This window comes from Mercurialis annua, linkage group LG3 (assembly GCF_937616625.2).
Source record: "Mercurialis annua linkage group LG3, ddMerAnnu1.2, whole genome shotgun sequence".
NCBI classification, from domain to species: domain Eukaryota; kingdom Viridiplantae; phylum Streptophyta; class Magnoliopsida; order Malpighiales; family Euphorbiaceae; genus Mercurialis; species Mercurialis annua.
The window spans coordinates 15,753,155-15,774,494 of record NC_065572.1 but is presented as its reverse complement, the minus strand read 5'-3'; the positions used below and the strand labels follow the sequence as shown (position 1 = coordinate 15,774,494).

The following is a 21,340-nucleotide window of genomic DNA, read 5'->3' as shown; positions in this document are numbered from 1 at the left end:
GACGAGCTACCAGGCCGACGAGCTGGAATAGCTACAAGATCGGACAATGCATAGAACCTGCGTGATAGATTGGTAGCATTGCGGTAGATTGGATAGCAGTTACTGTGAGTACATTTTAATTACTCGTTAATATTCATAAAGTCGCGTATTTGCATATACGGACGACTATATGAATACTTATATGTTTAATAATATGTTTAAAAAGTATATGTATGTATGCTTTGAAAACTATTACTTTCCGTACTGTTTATTTTAAGAATAACATAAATAGATGAAAAGAACATATATGTTTAAAATACTGGGAAAGGGGTTAAGTAATATAAATCATAATCAAATATCGAATAATATATGAATATCGAACCAAATATGCACGAGAAAAGCATAGTACATTCCTATATGTACTATTATTCATATGTTTACAAAGAAACATAGTACGTTCCCATACGTACTTTTAATTATAACGAATACCATACGTGCGTGTGTTATAGATGTATGATTGTAGATTGTAATGTGCATGTCATGGTCCATAAAGGATCAATACAATAGAACGGAAAATATAGAATTAAGTAATAAACATAAAACGAGAATTGTACAAGGGTACAGCCAAATATAAGAACTGAGATACAAGGTTGATCTCGGTAGAGGTATTCCGAGACCTGTATCTTACTCATTCTCGATAATAGCCCTCGGGACTCATATGAAGATAAAATTAAGCATAAAATATCGCGAATTAATGTGAGATAAGAGTAATAATTAAGATATGATATAAGACACATCGGTTGGCATGGCTATCGATTTCAAGTGATAAAAAACACATCGGTTAGCTTTGCTATCGATGTCAGATATGTAAAACATATCGGTTGGCTTTGCTATCGATGTCAGATATGCGTAACACATCGGTTGGCTTTGCTATCGATGTCAGACAGATGAAACACATCGGTTAGCTTTGCTATCGATGTCAGAAAAATGAAGTTAGAGAAGCTTAATAAGAAAAATAAAGACAATCAAAACTATAACAGTAAACAAAACATGTCAAGCATGTACGAAGTACAAACGTACATGAGACATAAGAACGAGGCAAGGATATCAAGTACGTCTATAACATAAACGCTTAGTTTATGACACGTACATGGCCTCTGATAGTATGAACGAACATACGAAGTATGTTTGGGAGTAAGATCGTGTGAAGTATAATTCAAAAAGAATATTTTCTACATAAAGAGGTTTTTAAACGTTTTCGCCCTTTATGCAATATTACTTGTAATTATGTGTATTCACTTGGTTTTATACTGACCCCGTTGTTATTCCAATTTTTATAGGTTGAGTTAGGTATGATGTGGAGAACGAAGCTTCCGAAGTTTTAATTCTCGAAAGTAGTACGAGTCATGAGACTAGGTTCTCATTCTAGCAAGTCCGTAGTAGTTTAGAATAGTCAGACTCTATTTGTGAAGCGCTTTAACTCTGATATGTATTTCAAACAGGTGTCGTGTATATTTTGATATTATTATGATATACGAGATATAATTTGATTTGCGAAAAATTAGTATGTATTTTCAGGCTTGCTACGGGTTTTGGAGCTACCACTCCCATTCCTTAGCGCCGGTCGCGGCTCAATAATTTGGGTCGTGACAATCTTCTAGGGTTGACCTTGTTCTGTAGCTCAGTTGCGACTCTGCCACTTTGTGTGATGCCGGCCTTGGAGGACTTAGAAGAGGTTGGGTCTTACGACTGGGGGTCTGCTGCTTAAGCCTATCTGTACACTAACATGGACCGAGTGGTTCGTGGGGGATCCCATCTTTCTAGGATGTGGCCTGTTGTACACGTGAGTTCTTTTATCACTCTTTATCTGCATCGTGTTTTTGATTTTGTCATCTTATCCGGCTTTTCTTCTATTTCAGATCTGGGCTGTCAAGATGGGCCTCTTGACTGGTTTTGGTACCCTTCCGGGGTTGGGATACCCTCAGTTGAGATTCTGGGGGTTCTTGCGTACTCTGACGCAGAGTTAGGGAGCTGAGTGCAGAGGTTGGCTGAGCGAGTTGTCGTGGGTAGACGTGAGTACTGAACTCTGTATTTGAATTAATTCCGAGTCTGGATGGTAGTATTGACCCGGTTTACTAATTATAGGTGGATACTGTTGGTAGAAACGCTCACGCGCTAATTCCAACTTGTAATATAGAATGGACTACAAGTCTGGGTTGTCGAACCCACGAGGATAATGGATTAAATGAGAATGATTTTTTTACAATCTTTATTCGCTTAGCAAAATGAGAATTGAGTTTTGTTAAACAACTATAACATCAAATAATAGAATAAAGTAAAACCATACTTAATCTAGCAATAAGTTAATTAGGCAATTAACAAAAACTAGAGATTAACAATAAAAATGAGATACTAATAGGTAAACGGTTTAGTAGTCGATACTACTACTTAGGTAATGCAATCAAGGGAATCGGGCTAGGGCAACAAACGTGAACCGATCATTTCTAAAACATAACTCCCGCTCTCTTGAGCCTCAAAGAGCTACAAAACCACTAACAAGCCAACTAACCAAGCCTAATCCACTCTCGTGACACTAAACACGATTAACAAGCCAATTAGCAATTAATTATCAACTCTAAGGTTTCCTAATTCCTAACCCACTCACATGGTGTTAACAATTAGGATCCTAATCAATTTATCTAATTAATTAACCTTCTCTCAAAGCATTAATCAAACTAATGTTTTAGGAGATCAAACTAGAACAAGCATTAAGAACCTTGATTAAAACAACAACAAGTCTAAACCATAACCCAAATCATGCATTAAACAAGTTTCATAGTAACTCCCAAACAAGGGGGCTTAGTCAATCATGGCTAAGTCAAGAACGAAACTAAATAAAGAACAACAAACCATTAAAGAACAAGAATTAATTACCTTTGTAGACAACCAAATAATAAACATTCAATAATAAATGAAAACCAACCTTTAATTAAAGCTTAAGAGTATTCCACAAATGAGTAACTACTAGAAAAATGTCCAATGCCCTAAAATTGCTCTCCACAAAAGGAATAAAGCTCTAACTAGAAAAACGTTGATGTAAAAGTGATTACAAGATAAACCCTATAATGGAGATAAACTGCCTTATATAGGCTAGACAAAAAGGGAAAATAAACACCTAGTACAATAGTTGTGTTTGGCCAAATCCGAAAGTGGGCCTCAAGTCTTGTCGTGTGCAAAATTTGAATTCTCAGCTCTATTTTCTTCTTGGCTCGATTGAGCTCCTCACGTAAAGGGGGAGGGCTCAATTGAGCTCTTGTTTAGAGGAAGTTTTTGCTTCCATTTACTCTTGGGGCTCGACAGATCCCTTCACTTATGGAGGGGGGGCTCGATCAAGCTCAGGCTTATTTCAGCCATCATTCTTTTGTTTCTTTGCTTCAAGACTTCGCTTTCCCAATGTGTAGATACTTTCTTCTTTACGCCAAAAAGACATCATAATGCTTCGTTGTTCTTGAGATGCTCACACATACAATAAGGCGAACAAACATCTCAAAAAGCATGGCAAAGCACAACAAAAGCATATGAAAACAACTCTTAAGCATACGTGCATTTTTCTCCTATTAGATACTACTAGGAACACTCCACCTTGAGCTCGTTGTTCTTAGTGGGTACAGGGAGCTGTCAACAGGTCGGACCTGAGCTATCTGATGATGTCCCGAGTTGTCGGTAGTGGTTTCTAAGGGAACGCATTCTCCATTGGTGGGATGGTCCACGTACTCGTACAGTCCCTATCGGACCTCCTTTGTCGATGATATGTGGTAGGAACGTGGTATCGCCTACTCTTTGACCCGACCTGAGGGGTTACCTGACTACAAATCTGGTATATGTCCCTCAATTGAGCTATTTAGACGAATTTACGAGATATCGTCTTCTAGGAAGGCTTCCACTGGATGGAGTGCCTTTCGTTCAGGTTCAGCGGGCGGCTACAGAGCCACATGTATGTGTTACTTTTCTGGTTTTCTCTTTTTTGGATTTCTTCATCTGCTTGAGTTCTTTTTCTAGTGTTCTCTCAGGGAGGTGCTAGACGTGGATCTCGTTCTGCCGTGCTAGAGTAGACATCCCTAGGTCATCTAGTCGAGTTCCTGTTGGTGGGCGAGCTAGTGCCGCTGATATGGTCTCTGGTTCTTTGAGGCAGTTTTTATGATGGTGGTCGTGGGCTGAGAGCATGTGGTAGCCGAGGACCTGGCGTCCATGGAGGTCGTAGAGACTTTGCCTCGTCTTCTAGTGGTAAACAGATTGGGCGCTATGCTGGTGACACATCCTCTAGGAACCGTTACGAGGGCTCAGAGACCCTGGAGTAGATTCGGACTCTGATGATTAGGCTTTTATTTCTCGTATGTTTTCCACATTTTGAATGTTTGCCTTTGTTGATGAATGTATATGTTGGAACAATATTTTGCACGTCCTGTGTTCTGAATGTCCTATTTAATAGCATAGTTTCTATTTTTTGCTATATCTGGTTTAGCTCTTCCAACGTCTGTAGTTGGATTTTTGTTATTTTGGTATTGATTTGGTGGGAACTTTTGTCTTTTCCGCTTCTGGTTTTTGGATGGTGGAGATCTGATGCTCCCTTCGTTTCTGGTTGTCGGATACCTGATGCCCATTGTTCTCTAGCTGTCGGAGACTTGATGCCCTTTGTTCTCTGACTGTCAAAGGCCTAATGCGCCCTGTTCTCTGGCTGTTGGAGACTTGATGCCCCCTATTTTCTGGCTAGTGAAGGCCTGATGCCCCCTCATTTTTGGTTGTCGGAGAACTGATGCCCCATAGTTCTGATTGTTGTGAGGCTGGCGCCTATCATAATTCTAGAGTAGATGGAAGCTTGGAGCCTGGTTTTTGGAGGGATGGGGACCTTAAAACCCTAATTTCTGATTGATGTAAGGCTAGCGCCTGTGGTTTCGGGATGGGGGCCTTAAGTACCAGTTTTTGGGTGATGTAAGACTGGCGCCTGTGGTTTCTGGAGGGATGGGGACCTTAAGTCCCTAGTTTTCTGGATTGTGAAGATCTTCTGCTTCTCTGCTGTCTGGCTGAGTAAGTCTTATGCTCCTCTATTTTCTGGTAATGAAGGACTTTGAATCCCCTACTATCTAGATTTATATCTCTGGAGGAGACATGTCGCCTATTCTGTGTATCTCTGGGAGTGGAGGCTTGTTGCCTGAGGGTTCTGATGGCCCCTATTATCCGGATTTCATCTTTGGGTACTGAAGGCATGGTTCTTATTCTGGGCGTTTCTGATAGTATAGAGACTTCAGAGTCTGCTCTGAGGGCTCTTATGCCTCCTGTTCTCCGGATGTCCTTCGTAGGACGGTAGAGGCATATCACCTAAGTTGAGTATGAGGCTTGAAACATGCGATGAAGGTTTCAATGCCCCCTGCTATCCATATTTCCGTCTGAGGATAGTAGTGGCATAGTGCCTGTTCCAGGTTGTAGAGGTTTGTAGCCCATGGTTCTTGAGGTGTATCCTGCTTGTGGAGGCTTCTGGCCTGCTCGGGACGTCCAAATTTGCATAAATCGACCCCATTTTTCATTTTCCTGAGATTGTCTTTTATAGACTTGGTATTGCCTCCTCATTGGTAGGGGACTGGATGACTCAATGAAGAGTCGTGCCCTTGCTTCGCTTAACCTAGCTCGTGTAGTTTGGCTTTGGATGGAACGATCTTTAGTTCCTATGGCAATTTATGTGCATTCACACGGTGTTTTTCGGAGAGAGATGTATAGAAAATTTGAATTTCAATAGAAGTTTTGTTCCATTGTCTCAAAAAGCTATGCTTTTACATTTATGGTCATTTATCTGTTCTTTTTAGGAATATGTGATGGGCAATAATCAATGTGCATGTTTGATAGAAGATCTGTAACTTACTATTTTCATGCTTTAATTTATAGTGCATAATAACATAAAATGTTATTGATATTATTTGATGCGCGAATTTTAATTAAAGCACGTGATACATAAATCTTTTAATTCAAAATAAATTATACATACACTTTACAGACACATAAATAATACATATTAATAATATATTTATTTATTTGTTTATTTTTGTTTTAGAAATATGAAAAAATAATAATCATATATGTCCTTAATACATATCCGATACATAACAGATACATAAATGATACATGTTTGAATAGTTTGACAAACTGACGCGTGAGTGGCGCACGGTTTCGACGCGCATGTCTGACGCGTTTTTGATCTTTTTTTTAATTTGTTTTGTGTCATGTGTTGCATCCTCATTGGGAAGGTATTAAATGTAAAGTTTCAGTTTATTGAAGTGCTCATGTAATATTTCAACAAATTTACCATTTTTGTTATTTTCTTCCTCTTTCTATATAGTTTTATCATTTTCTCAATGCATAACCGAGCTTACCTGTGAGTTTTCAAATCTGACTACTACTAAGTGTAAGATTGACTCAATTACTATAAGAGTTTCAAAAATTCAAGATCATGTTAGTTTTATCTAGCTGAAATTTCAAGTAACTCACAAGCGAGATTAACTCACTTATTTTACATATATTCCGAGCCAATTTTGTTGCTCTCTTCTCCAATAATCAAAATGCAGAATATCTTAAATATAATGATCAATCAATAATACATAATAATCTGCAAACTGGGAGATATTAATGTCAAGATTGTTCAAGCAAGTTTTCTAAATACAAGTTCAAGATGTATCTTCCTGTGGATAAAACATCTAGCCTCTTCTCACTAGCTTCGTACTTTCCCTTCCAAAGCTGATACCGATGCGTTACAGCTGAGATGGTGTATGCTTGCCCTTCAATACTTACACTTTCCCCACATTGTAAGTTCTGCTACACAAGGAAATCTACATATATGAGAGAAACTAAATGCTAATAATGCAATTGTTACAAGTTACACTGAGCCTATCTAGCACGAAAATGGAAAATTCCAAAACGGAAAAACTGTAAGCAGGATGATATTCTTTATAAAAATATATTATAAATTTAAAGTTTTGGCGTTTTACAAGTGTTTTAAGGAACTCAAAATATTGGAAGAACGTAGAAGTTTCCGAGCAAGATATCCCTGGGGCTACATATCCGTTTAAATGAATCAACGGACTAACACACAAAGACAGATGACAGATGTTGTATCCAAGCTTTTGTCTGTGATGATGTACATGAACTTTAATATAGAAAAGATATATATTTCATTTTCTAATCCAAAACCATGAAACATATGACACATTTACAACTCATTATACAGAAAGCAGAATTAGCTCTGGCTCTTAGCATGGAGACCATCACTGTTTTCTTGCAAGAAATCATTTCAATTTAGAAATTATGTGCTCACAATCAACATATCATTAATAATTGGAAAACCCCACATCTTCTGACTTTTAAAATGATCGGCATACAATGATGTTATGTGAATTTTTGCCTCTCTAATTCAACAACTTGTGATGTCTTCGGTTACAAAAACCTATGTTGCATGAAAACTTAACGACTCCTATATTTCAACATTTTGTTTCCGTTTCTGAAAATACTTCTCAAACTTCGAAACTCTAATTTATAACATATTCATGTAAAAAAAATTGTTGTATAGTTTCCTGTCTCAGCGTTCCCGTTTCCATGCGACATAGATGGTAACACAAGTCAATTATGCGACATCGATGGTAACACAAGTCAATTATGCGACATCGATGGCAACACAAGTCAATTATGGGTATCCAAGCTGTGGAACCTTGGACAAAGAAAAGGATATGCAACTTAATCCTTTTTCTTCCTCTTTCCTATAATTAGTATCAACTTGATCCATGTCTAGATGGCAGCCTCCATTTTCTTTTCCAACAGTTACTTTATACACAGTTAAATTATACATCATTCAAAATTCAGTTAAATTCTCTCATCAAGGGCCAGACCTTACCTTTCCCTTCCTAGTGCAATTACGAGGGCATTATAGGGAACTTTCTTAAAGCTACCCGATAACAGCAATTTGAGCAGTAGAATGGACCTACGGATACGGAAATGGTTGAAGCCTCTAAGTGAAGAAAAACGACACTTTCCAACAATGTTTGCACATGCAGGCTGGAGTGGAAGGATTTTCCAGCAAAGATAAGCCCTTGTCTTTGCATAATTGACTTAGCTTGTCCTTGTGTATATTGGCAATCAATCATTTCATAGTGCCTGTCCTGTTGCTAAATAAGTTCGGACTCACTTTCCTTCTACAAAATTTTCACTATGTACATTTCTGTTTTGGCTCGTTGCGTTGCCTATGATTGATTGCCTAAAGTTGGGATTAGGAGTGTGAACCAAACTGAATAACCGAACCGAACACAAATCAGTTCGTTTGGTACGATATTATAAAAAATACGGGTTTTCAGTTCAGTTTGGTTTTGAAGGTAAACTAAAAATTCAATACAAACTGAACCTGAAAAAACAAATTGAAATATTTTAAATCGCTATAAAATTGTTTCATTCATTCAGTTTTAAGAAAATCAAGATTTCAGTTCAGTACAGTTTGGTTTGAACCGAATGCACACGCCTAATGGGGAAGTTTTCTTTGGCTTATTTTGAAAAGTGAAAAATGACATGACCATTCATGATATCATTGCACTTAACAAGTGAAGTTTCGCAAGAATATCATGTGACTCAATACAGGCAGTAACAAGTGCAGCAATGACTACTCACAGCTAGGAATTAGAAGAGGAGAAATTTGAACCTCTTTCCTCCAAATTCGTTCAAAAATGCAGACTAGGAGCACTAGACATAAATGCTAGTATCCATTTGGTAATGGGTTAAACCCTATAAAATCGCTTAAATAGTTAAAGAAAGATTTTACATCTATTTGATAGTAAAACTTATAAATGGAGTTCTTAGATTTGGACTCTTAAAAAACAGGTTTAAAAGTGTGTTTTTCATGCTTTCATTTGAAAAACTCCAATCCATTGCAAATGTAAGGAGAGCTCAAATCAGCAATTCCAACAGAGTCTCTAAAAGAGACATTATTAGCAATTGCAAATGTGCAACTAATCAAATAGCAACATAGAATGAAAATAATGTGCAGGCTTCACACTCCAATATTCAAGAAACTCGAGAGCAAGGATTTGAGATGAACAAACAAGTAAACAAATGTAAACTTGTGAGTTGTCATGTTTTAAGACTATAAGGAAGTTCCCTCCCACCCTAAATTATTAAGCCATCTCCAGCAATTACTCTCGAGTCTTTAACATATCATATCCAAATGCCCAGTTAAGAGCTATCCACCCGCAATAAATCTCGAACATGGTTCCACATCATCCAATAAAGCATGATTGTATCTACACCGTGCTTCAATGGTTTTGGCGGCCATTAGGGATTCTATTTAACTAAGCAGTCAAATTCCATTCATCTCGATACATGGATTGTTTCGCGCATAAGCTAATCAACCTATTTCATTTTCTCCCCAATCTAAACTACCATATGATATATATATATATATGCAATGGACACCAACACTAACTTGAGCCTATATAAACAAACAATGATGAACTGAACTGAATTGAATTGAGAAAATAAAGAAGAAGACTTACGGGTGGAAAGCAGCGGACGCCAAGATTCTTGGGAGGAGGAGTGATTTCAATAACTTTATAAGGGTGGAAATGATTATTTTCTCTATCTCTTTCTTTTTTTCTACAACATACTTCAACCATTGATGCTCTCTGCAAAAACAATATCAAAACTCTACCATTTCAAAAAAATTAAGAAATAAAAATAGCAAGGACCAAATTCCTAAAGAAAAAAACCTTAATCTTGTAACTGTATGATCCAAGATTGAGTGATGCCACCATTGCCATTTTCTATCTCTTTCTATTGTCCCAGTGCACTGAAACTATCAGAATACAGAAACGATGAAAGCCATAAAATTTCCAGATTTTTCTTACCCTGTAACTCCTGAAATTTTGTTTTTACAAAAGGCCAAAATGATAATTATATTTAAAGTAATTTTATAAATTATTTGGACAAATACGAAAATTAAAAAAAAAATAGTTAGATTAGTTAAAATTAATTTATTTTTTTATTTTTTTTATTTTTTAGTCTTTAAAATTTTTATAAATAAATAATATATTAATGATTAATTTTTGTACAGGTGTATTTGGTATTGTTATTAAAGCTTAATTTTATTCTAGAATAAATATTATGGTAATTTTCCAAAATACATGTTTTGGCATTTTATTTACAACTTTACATTACAAGTTTTGATTTTTCTTTTCTGACTTTTTTTATTTACGAAAAATACCTTTTTTTTTAATTTCATAAATACCTTCATCGATTTTCAATTTCGATTTTCGGTTTTTTCGGTTCGGTCGACCGAACCGACCGGCATTTTTTTTTATATAGTGTAAGATTAGTGTATATATAGTGTTAATTTTTATTTTTTATAGATTTTTTCCTGGAATTTTTTATTTTATTTTTTATAGTGTAACAGTAGTGTATATATAGTGTTTTTATGATGCTTAAATAGTGTAAAATTAGTGTATAAGTAGTGTATAAGTAGTTTATTTATGGCATTTTATAGTGTTTTTTGTGGTTTAACCATGAAACACTGCAAATACACCATAAACACTGCAAATACACCATAAACGCTGCAAATACACCATAAACACTATAAATGCACCATAAACATACTAAAAAACGGCAGAAATACACCATTAATACACCAAAAATACACTAAAACGTAAAGACATTATAAATTATTACAAATGCACCATAAATCAATATTTTCTTTACAAAATCAGTAGTAATAAACAAATCTATGAATAAAAGAAGACAAAATAAATAATTATATGAATAATATAACAATTCTATAAACAAAAAATTATATATCTACAATAATTTATTTACAAAATATTTAATTCATTAAAAAAAACCTAAACAATTACACAAATCTAAAAACGAGTCGAGAAATCCATAGCACGAACGGAAAAGACGAACGGACTAGCGCGAACGGGAAAGACGAACGGAAAAACGACCAGAAACGACGAGAAATCCATCGGAAGTAGACGAACGGACTAGCGCGAACGGAAAAGACGAACGGAAAAACGACCAGAAACGACGAGAAATCCATCGGAAGTAGACGAACGGAAGCGCGATCGGAAAGACGAACGGAAAAGTAATCGGAGGAGATAAACTGAAAATCAAATGAAAAAGAAGAAGAACAGAAGAAGAAAAGAAGAGAGAAAAAGAAAGAGAAGAGAGAGAGAAAAAAGGTGGCTATGTAAAATTTTAACATAAAATGAGATAAAACTTCTTTATATAGTGGGTATTTTTGGTAAATAAGTTAGCTTATTAGGTAATGTAGGATAAGAGGAAAAGATAGAACAAAATGGTGTAAATACTTTACCCAAAAAAGGTATTTGGAAAATAATCCCATAAATATTTCCTGTTGTCTAGGCAGCAGGAAGTTCCTGCAAACTGCATGGTTGCAGTCTTCTAGGCTGCCAACGCACAGTCTTAGTATTTACTTCCTCCATTTTTTTAGTTGTCCATTTAAAAAAAATTGAATATACCAAGATAGTGTATTTTTTGTCTTAAATTATAAAATAAAAGAAAAAATTAGCGTATATACTATCTTGAACTAAAATATATAAATTTATACTGTGACTAATTTAAATTTAGAAATTTAATGTTGGAAACTTTTTTTTTGAATTAACAATTTATGTTTTACACAAATACACTTTTGAGATTAATAAAATACAAAGCCATTATTTTGGTAACACCCACTATTATTGTCACGAGCCAAAATATTGAGCCGCAACCGGCGATAGGGAACGGGGGTGGTAGCTCCGGAACCCGTAGCAAGCCTAAAATCACAAAAAAAAAATTCGCAAATAATATAAACAAACAGCGTAACACAACAGAAGCAAATATATAACATATATAAACATTTACACTAACTGTTCTGTTAATCTCGCGGGCTCTAGTTACCGTACCCTGTACGAACTGGCCTCGCGGTACTATATACATCAGTTAGTGTCTTAAAACATCACACCTGCATCTGGGGCCGTGAACCACATATAATACATGTAGCCTACAGAAATATAAACAAGACAGCACGTAATATGTAGACTTAAAATGTACTGCTGTTTAGGCTACGACTCTGTCAACACGGGACCACTACTGCAGCATTCACAGAAGTCAGATACTAAACATATACAACTGACTTCTGGACTTCAAAATTGGCCTCTATCTAAGTCCACAAGCTAAGCACCTGTAAGACATCAAAGTGAGGGATCAGTATTTGGGGAAATATTGAGTGAGTGTGCATTTACTAACGGTATTATTATAAAAAGATAGCATCGCATTTCAAGAAACAATAATATAAAATATATAAACATGAATTTGATCCGTACGAAACTAATATCCTAGCATGCGACACATCTCTCGAATAATCATATATCATTCAACCCAATCGTAAATATCAATTGCGAGTCCAACTCACTAGTGGCCCAGCCACTAGATACGGGGACTCCAGACTACACCGTAGCCGAGTGCTCACTCGTATCAAAATCATATACCCAATCGTAAATTTCATAATCATCATCAGCTCCCAGCTGTGTCAAGTCATTTCTCAAATGCAAATACACTAGACTGACTCGATACTGGTGATCACACAGCCTATTGACACCCAATAGGTAGCTAGTTTCTTCGGATCGCATACTAGTTCTCGTATATAGAAATTAAATAAACATATAACATTCAATCAGATCATATAACATGTGATGCGTAAAAACAGTATACATATTTATATAAAGTAACTTTATACATAATACACGAAAGTAAAATGCAACTCACAGTGATCACTATCCAAGTAATGATGAGATCGATCTGATGGTATGCCCTCCCTAGTCCGCTTCTACTGACTCCACTACTCGCTGACACGTCTGATAAATTGTTAATCATTAGACGTGAATCTCGTATTCCTATACGTATAATACTTTTAAGTTCTAGGATTTAGTTTTATTTTTAACTTTATTTATGATCGCATTCTTCCTTTATCATAGTTGCGATATCTCGAACTCTGTTTCTCGTATTCGAGAAACGTATAACATCCTTGACATTTTTCGTTATCATAGCTCACATAAAACGTCGAGCTAAAACTTTACTTTTCAATTTATCGGGGTCCTTAATCGTTTTTAGGGTCTAATATTCCAAAATGTTGAAATCCCATTCAATTAGGGCTAAAAGTTCAATTAGGTCCTTGCGGACCCACTATGTGCGCTCGCACACTTCAGTGTGCGTCCGCACACTTGGGAGTGTGCGTTCGCACACCACAAGTGTGCGTTCGCACACTTGCTCAAGTGTGCGTCCGCACACTGCAAGTGTGCGTTCGCACACTTCGGTGTGCGATCGCACACCGAGTGCAGCTCACGCACAGCCCCGGAAACGTCGTTTCCGGGCTTCCCGTCGTGCTATCACTTTCCATACACACCAAACACTTCGTTTCCGACAAAACCCGTATTTTAGTTTTTCCAAAAACGCTAAAACCGAGCTTAAATCGATAAATTCTTAATTTAACCCAAAACCTCCATTTAATTCGAATTTCCACAAAATATCAAGATAATTACCTTGAAACGAAGCCCGGAATCAGTAGAGGATTGAATTTCGAAGAGATTGCCGCGAAAATCACGTGAATCGGACGTCGGACGGCGAAACGGCGGCGAAACGACGTAATCGGCGATATATCTCTCGTTCTCTCTCGATCCTTCTCCCTGATCTTCAATTCATATTTTCTTTCTTTATATATTCTGGCTAAAGGTTCACTTTGGTCCTTGTTCTTTTTGTTTCTTATCATTTATCCTTTAAACTTTTCTTTCCTACGATTTAGTCCATAACTAAATCGATAAATTCTTTTATTACGACTTATACGTATTATTTATATCCGATAAATAATACAAAGCTCGATATTAACACTTTCCCGTCAAAATCCAATATTTCCATTTTCGATACAAAGTGGCTAAATTACCATTTTGGTTCCTGTACTTTATTTTGGACCTTTCTTAATATTTTTCCTTCTAATTTCAATTCTAACTTTAGAATTGAAATATAACCTTAATTTCTTCATAATAAATTTCCCGAAACCGACCTATTTTAAACTTATTTACTTTATCTTTTCAGAAATTCTTCTGACATTGCCACTGTGGCGAATCAAAACTGGACACGTGGTCCAATTAGATAATTAAACATTTTGGGATATTACAGTTATTAAGCACACTCCTTTTTCTCCTATTTTTCTCCTAGATTTTCTCCTTCTTTCTTTAAATTCTCTCATTAACCAAATATTTCCCATTTTAGTTTGAAATTAGGTTGAATTAGTTTTGAAATGGCAAAAATTAGGAATGCCACCAATCAAACTCATATGGAAAAATCTCCAACAAAAATTAATCCGTCTAAAAATCAAAGAATTTTGCCACGAAAAGGAAGGTTAATTTCGTAGATGTTCCTTCTTCGAGTAAGCACTGTAGCCTGCGAGAAATTGTCGAAAACACAGCGCGTTTTTGACAGATTTTAAAGGGGTCGGAGATGAAAAAACGTCGAATACAAAGGATTTCAAATCAGTAATAGCTAATCTCAGCGTATATGCACCACATGGAGGAGCGCAGCTCATTGTGCCTCCAGAAAAATGGTTAACTGGAAGTTTTAATCTCACTAGCCAATTCACTCTTCTTTTTAAATAAGAATGTTGTTATTCTTACTTCTCGGGTTTCAAATTCTTTCCACCTCATAAATCTAAATTTCAAGTAATAATATTGACTTAATTATATTTGAATAATCTTGAAAATAATTAGAGGATAATTATGTGTTTCCTAATAGTTAACTATTAGTTAACTATATTTATGTTAGATTTATCTAAAACATGAATACATAATATTAATTACCTTTTTTTTATTAGTTAAAATTAACTAATAAGTAACTATTGGTTAACTGACAATTAACTAATCTGGTGTACTATTAATTTTAGGATATATTGTTGTTAGGTTTATCTAAAATGATTTTATGATGTTAATAGCATTTTTTATTAGATTTAATTTACCAATGGTTAACTATATGTAAACTGACAGTATACTAGTATTTTGCTTTTTGCAAATAAATGAATTTGTATTGTGTATTTATGTTTGTTGATTGTTTAATATGTAGGATAAGATGTACTTTATGAAACCTGCTAATTATTTCTCAATCAAGATTGTCATTGTGGTGGTGAAAGCGGAGGAATTTATAATACAATTTTCAACTAATTTAATAGAAATTAATTTTTAAATTTGTAATGGTCTTGTTGTTAGTTAACCAATGATTTACTAATGGTACACCAATAATCTTGTTTTAGTACACTGTTAGTCTACGTTGTTTTAGCCGTTGATAAATTTGTAATTTTTTTTTGGATATATGGTTAATAAATCGTTGGTAAAATTGAATTATGTATTTTAGACAAACTATAATTTTAAAAAAAATAACTTTATTTTTAGAATACCGTTAGTGAAATTTGAGTAAACCACTGGTAAGCTTATAGTTAATTTATTTTTAATATATCGTTAATAATTTTTTAGTAAATCTGAATTGTGCATTTTAAATAAATTTTTTTTACGTCTACCATTAGTTAACCTTTAGTTAACGATTAGTACACTGCTAGTTAACTTATAACAAAAATTGAAATTTTGTGAACATTTTAAAAAATTAACAGTAACACTTTATTTCATCGTGAATATTGCCTCATTTTGAGAAACAAATATGCATACAATTGCATGAACAATGTATTCTTCTATTTTTTTTATCAAATGAGCATATACTTCACCAATTATAACCCAATTTTTAAGTCGATATATTATTATTTTGGTTGTTTCGAGTCACTAATGTTTCAAATTATCAGTGTTTCGAATCACTAGTAAACACGTAATTCGCCAATTTTAATACATAATTTCAGCCTATAGTAGATGAACTTTTTTGTTTAACTTTCAAAAAAACACTTATCCGTCTGTAATGATGAGTTGATGAATTTTTTCTTTGCTGGATTTTTTTTGTTTCTCAATTGCTTTCTGATTTTATCAGTTTATGTTTTTGTTTCTCAATTGTCGTTGTATATGGTATATAATTTAAATAAACTGTTACTATAATTAAGGATTATTAAAAATTCTTGAATATTAAATGCTATATATTTATGTTTTGAGATTTTGTAGGAGATTTGGATTCTTGTAACCACTTCCTTCCTTTTCTATAGTTGACCGTAATCCTCTAATTTCATAAACCTATTTGTGCAATTTGGAAACTCTAAAATTATGTTATCAACTTTTTTTTGGTCAACAATAAAATTCTAATTAAGTGTAGGCATGTAGGGTATTTGTCAATTTTTCTCAAAAAAAATACTAATTGTTTGCACCGGCCCCAGAAGATGATTGGTGGACCTTAGGATGTGTTGCAGCCACTGGCTTGGAGTATGAGATTAAATGGACTCATTCAGGGATTTAGTCCAAGTAGAGCTATATTTTTTTTTTATTTTATCTTTTATATAGCTTTCTTAGGAGTTCGAGTTTGTCTAGGATTAGGATACTGGCATAGGGTTTGTTCCCTATATATTAGATTTTTTATTGTATTATTTATCAACTCATCATTAATTAAAAATCAAATTTCAGGCTTTTTATCCTCAATCTCCGGATTAAATCTTAGTTTAGGAGTAAAATTGACATTAATCTCGCTTGAATCTTAGGATTTTCAGATTAATATTATTAGTTAAATCGAACGGCAGTAACGTCATTCACAATTTGGGTTACGTTACTCAGATTTAGGTTACATCACTTGGATTTAGGTTCTGTCATTCAGATCTTGTTTACCTCATCTAGAATCACCCCGGTTAGAGTATCAGTACCTAAAGTTACCTAATTATAAATTCAAAGGTTCAAGTGTCGGTAAAAACCTCGCGAACACTAATATAGCCTATCATTTATTAAATATGGGTAAATTTGGAAGATAAAGATTAAAATCATCTTAAATCTCTAAATGGATAACTATTTATAGACAAATAAAATTGGCTAAATGGACGACTAAAAAAATGGAGGGAGTATTTAGGAACTCGCTAATGAATAAAGTAATCCCTAATTAAATTACCAGTTCTGTAATCGACTTTTTCTCCCGTCTTTTGTGGAGCTATTTCCTTCTACCCTAGGTTTCTTATCTATGGTTAGTGTTTGCCTTTCTTCGCGACTAAAGTTTTTGCTTGGATTCCTTCCGCTTTCTACTGGTTATCAGGTCCCTAGACTGCTGGTGGTGTTGTGGTTTTGAAGGTGATTATGGATGGTGAGTTGGATGAGAGATGCGAATAGCTCCGCTTAACTGACAACGAGTGTGTGGCGATTAATTTGGAGGATGTAGTTGATGACGACGTCGATAAAAAGGCCAGTATGAGCCTTATTGGCAAACTGCTAACAAAAAAACCATAAAACCTTAATCATGTGAAGAATGCCCTAACAAGTGCATGGCGTTTGGCAAAGGGTTTTACGTTACAGGATATCGGGGAAAACCTGTTTATATGTGAGTTCAATTCGATGGTGGATAGGAAAAGGGTTATGATTGACGCTCCGTGGCACTTCGATAAACAATTAATCCTGTTTGAGCCTTTGTGTGGGAATTTACAGCCAAATAATATGATACTTCAATGTGCCCAGTGTGGATGAGAATTTATAATCTGCCGTTGAACTGCAGAGGCAAGGCGGCGATCACAAAGATAGGGGCTAAAGGGGGTAGAGTGGTCGAAGTTTGTGACAAGGATGGAGGCTGGAACCGTTTTGCCAGAGTTAGGTATGATGGATGTATCAAAATCATTAGTTAGAGGAACGAAAAGTATTAACCCCCTTGGAGAACACTATTGGATTACTTTTAAGTATGAACGTGTTCAGAATTATTATTATTGGTGTGGTCTCTTGGATCACATGGTTGCAGACTGTGAAGAAAAACCTGAGCAGACGAGTGTTGATGAATGGCCATATGGTCCAGGACTCTGGGCAACTCCAAGAAAGCGGATGCTAATTCGTGGCAGGAATGATGTGGGTACTCAGAATTTCTATGCAGATAAAGGGTCACCAAGTGAAACTACTGTTGATCTAAACAGTAACTTACGAGTTCGACATAATCTTAACATGGATGACGAAGAAATAGGTGCGGAGGTTACCCAAGTTGAAAATTTGGTAATGAATCAGGTACAAGGGGTGAACTCAGGGGTAGAACAACCTACTAATCAAGAAAATATGGCTAGAAGTGAGGGATTTATAGAGGTAAATGTGGAGCAGGCCATGTATTCTACAAATATGATTACAAAGTTGGTAGTCATTAACCATGAGACAGAGAGGAATATGGAGCAGACAAAACATGGTAAGAAACACTCATGGATTCGTACAAAATGTCAAAGAGAGAAAGAAGGAAGCAGCTGCCAAGTAGAGAAGAATGCTCCGACTAAAAGGCTAATTGGCGAAGTGCAGGAAGGTTTGGGAACTGATAACTTTTTCTCAAAGAAAGCTAAAGATGGGTTGTCGGTTCAGTTTGATCAATTTGAGATATCGGCGGAGACTGCAAGGCAGTCTCGTCGGATGCAATGAAAATCTTATGTTGGAACCTCCAAGGTATAGGGAATCCTTGGACGATACGAGCGCTCAAATCTCTTATTAATTCTAATTCCCCAGATATTTTCTTCTTAATGGAGACGAAGTTAGTTTTTAGTGAATTCACTTTTGTTAGAAGAAGTTTTGTTAATTTTAATTCTTATATTGTGGACTCTGATGGAAGAAAAGGTGGGCTAGCAAATTTCTGGAGGAAAAACTTGGATGTTCAAATATCGAACCATTCAAATAATCATGTAGCATTTGTTGTTAATGATGCCTCTATGGATTTTAAGTGGAAGGGTATGGGGATTTATGGATGGCCGGAGTCTACAAATAAATATCAGACGTGTAATCTGATTCGTAGCCTGTGTGGGAATGAAAATGGTCCTCTTCTTGTTTTTGGAGAGTTTAACCTGTTTGTATTTCACTATGAAAAAGAAGGAGGTAGATGTAGAGAGCAGCGAGAACTTGACATGTTTAGACAAGCGTTGGATGAGTGTGACATCTCTGATCTCGGTTTTGTGGGCAGCAGTTTTACTTGGTCGAATATGAGAAGCGGGGAGCAGAATGTCCAGGCCAGGTTAGACAGATTTCTAGCTAATGATCCGTGGCAAGAGAAGTATGTGAATTGGCAAGTGAATCATCTAGCAAAGTACAGGTCAGATCATTGCCCTATTTTGTTGAGTACCAAGGGTGGCGTGATTTCCAAACAGCCTAAGCCTTTTAGGTTTGAAAAAATGTGGATGACCCATCGGCGTTTTGATGAAGCGGTTGTTGAAGCATGGGGGAATTGTGGGAGCGGTGGTTTAATGAGTAACCTGGCCTATTGTGGTGTACAGCTGAAGTCCTGGGCATATCAGCCGAAGAATAAGATGGAATCTCTCAAAATCCTTCAAGACAGCGATAATTTTGAGGTAAATGGGAGAGCTGTTAGGGAGCTTCAATGCGAAATTGGCCAATTGTTACTTAAGGAGGAAGTGCTTTGGAAGCAACGCTCTCGGGCGGACTGGCTAAAAGAAGGAGACCGTAATACTAAAAAATTTCACCACAAAGCGTCGAATCGGAGGAAAAAAAAACCATATTCACAGGTTGCGGGATGAGAATGGGAATTGGCGATATGGAGAAGATATCTGATGGTTGTAACAGAATACTTTAACAACCTTTTTAGCTCTTCGAACCCGGACAATCAAGATGAGGTTATCGGGGTATTGATTCTCAGCTGAATGGGGACCAAATTGAGATGCTGCAAAGTCAGTTGGGAAGAGGAAGTCTGAACTGCTCTCATTCAGAATGGTACGACAAAAGCCCCTGGCTCGGATGGTATGCCGACTATCTTTTACAATTCTTATTGGCATATTATTGGTTATGATGTGCTGAAGTGCGTGTTAAATGTCATACGAACAGGTATTATGCCAGAGAACATGAATTACACATTCGTCACTCTTATCCAGAAGAAGGCAGACCCTGAATCCATGAATAATCTCCGTCCTATAAGCTTATGTACCGTGGTGTACAAGCTAGTCTCCAAAGTCATACCAAATCGGCTCAAAACTGTTCTCACAACAGTTATTAATGAAATGAAGAGTGCGTTTGTGCCCGGGAGGTTGATTACGGATAATGCGCTGGTGGCTTTCGAGATGTTTTATTCTATGGCGAAACGATCCCAAGGCAAAACGGGGTCGATTGCTCTTAAACTCGATATGAGTAAGGCATACGATAGGGTGGAATGGTCATTTATTGAGAAAGTAATGAGGAAAATGGTGTTTCCGGATCATTTCATAAAGATCATCATGGTGTGTATTTCATCAGTTTCGTTCTCGTTTCTAGTCAATGGTGAACTGAGGGGTTCCTCTGAAGGTAAAACACTTTCTTTGGCGTTTGATGCATGGTGTACTACCTTGTAATGTTAATTTGGTGAAGAAGGGCATGTTAATCCAGAGTTTGAGTCCTTGGTGTGGGTTACAGGAGGAGACTGATATTCATGCGCTGAAAGAGTGTGATATGATAAGAAGGTTATGGCTATCCTCTCCGTTAAATATGAGGGCTGATCGTTGCCAAGTTGGGTCTTTAATTGAGTGGGTTAGTTCTATGTTTGATTCTCTCAAAGCTGAAGATCTGCAGGTGTTCATCATGTGTTTGTGGTTGTTATGGAACGATCGTAATAATCTTGTCTTCGGAAACAAGAGGAGGACAGTGGATAATCTGTTTCATGGTATTGAAGAGATGATCCTTAGCCCATGCAAGAAGAAGAAAAATGGTGATGGAAGAGGTAACAGTAATGTTTGGCAGCCCCCTACTCCAAATGGGATCAAAGTAAACTCTGATGCTTCGATTTCAGTAGTAAGAAACTTGGCGGTTGTAGGTGCAGTTTGCAGGGATAGCGCTGGTCAGGTGGTGCGTTTTGGAGTTAAATCCATTCATGGTGTCGTGAACTTCGAAGCAGCTGAAGCCCAGGCTGTTTTATTCGGTCTTCATCAGGTTGCAACAGTTCCTGGAGCAGAGGTAATATGCGAAACTGTGTCCCACATGTTGCATAATCCTGCAAGTGCAATAGATCAAACTCAACTAATTATTGATGATTGCTTAGCTTATCCGGAAGTTCGTCCGCTTAGTTTTCGTTATGTTAGTCGGGTTTGTAATCAAGTTGCCCACGCCCTCGCTAAATGGGGTGTCTTTTTTGGTCGAGATTGTATTAGTGACGAAAATGTTCCTTTTCCGGTGAACGAGCTTGT

The 21,340-nt window shown here is 36.2% G+C and overlaps 2 protein-coding genes across 4 annotated transcripts; one reads left to right on the top strand and one right to left on the bottom strand.

Annotated features, from left to right (window-relative positions):
• Window positions 1-6,579: 6,579 nt before the first annotated feature.
• On the bottom strand, window positions 6,580-9,926 carry LOC126671530 (uncharacterized). Of its 2 annotated transcripts, none has more exons than XM_050365307.2 (3): window positions 9,771-9,926; window positions 9,558-9,686; window positions 6,580-6,840 (listed from the first exon to the last, which is right to left on the bottom strand). In XM_050365307.2, the coding sequence occupies exons 1-3, from the start codon at window positions 9,819-9,821 to the stop codon at window positions 6,658-6,660; spliced, it is 363 nt and encodes a 120-aa protein (XP_050221264.1). In that variant the 5' UTR covers window positions 9,822-9,926; the 3' UTR covers window positions 6,580-6,657. The 2 variants fall into 2 exon arrangements, with proteins under 2 accessions (XP_050221264.1, XP_050221265.1); XM_050365308.2 differs by having other exon boundaries at window positions 6,580-6,837.
• Window positions 9,927-17,137: 7,211 nt separating this feature from the next.
• LOC126671815 (uncharacterized) lies at window positions 17,138-21,340 on the top strand. 2 transcript variants are annotated; one of them, XM_050365619.2, is made up of 2 exons: window positions 17,138-19,928; window positions 20,013-21,340. In XM_050365619.2, the coding sequence occupies exon 1, from the start codon at window positions 18,602-18,604 to the stop codon at window positions 19,706-19,708; it is 1,107 nt and encodes a 368-aa protein (XP_050221576.1). In that variant the 5' UTR covers window positions 17,138-18,601; the 3' UTR covers window positions 19,709-19,928; window positions 20,013-21,340. Both variants share the same exon structure in this region, with proteins under 2 accessions (XP_050221576.1, XP_050221578.1).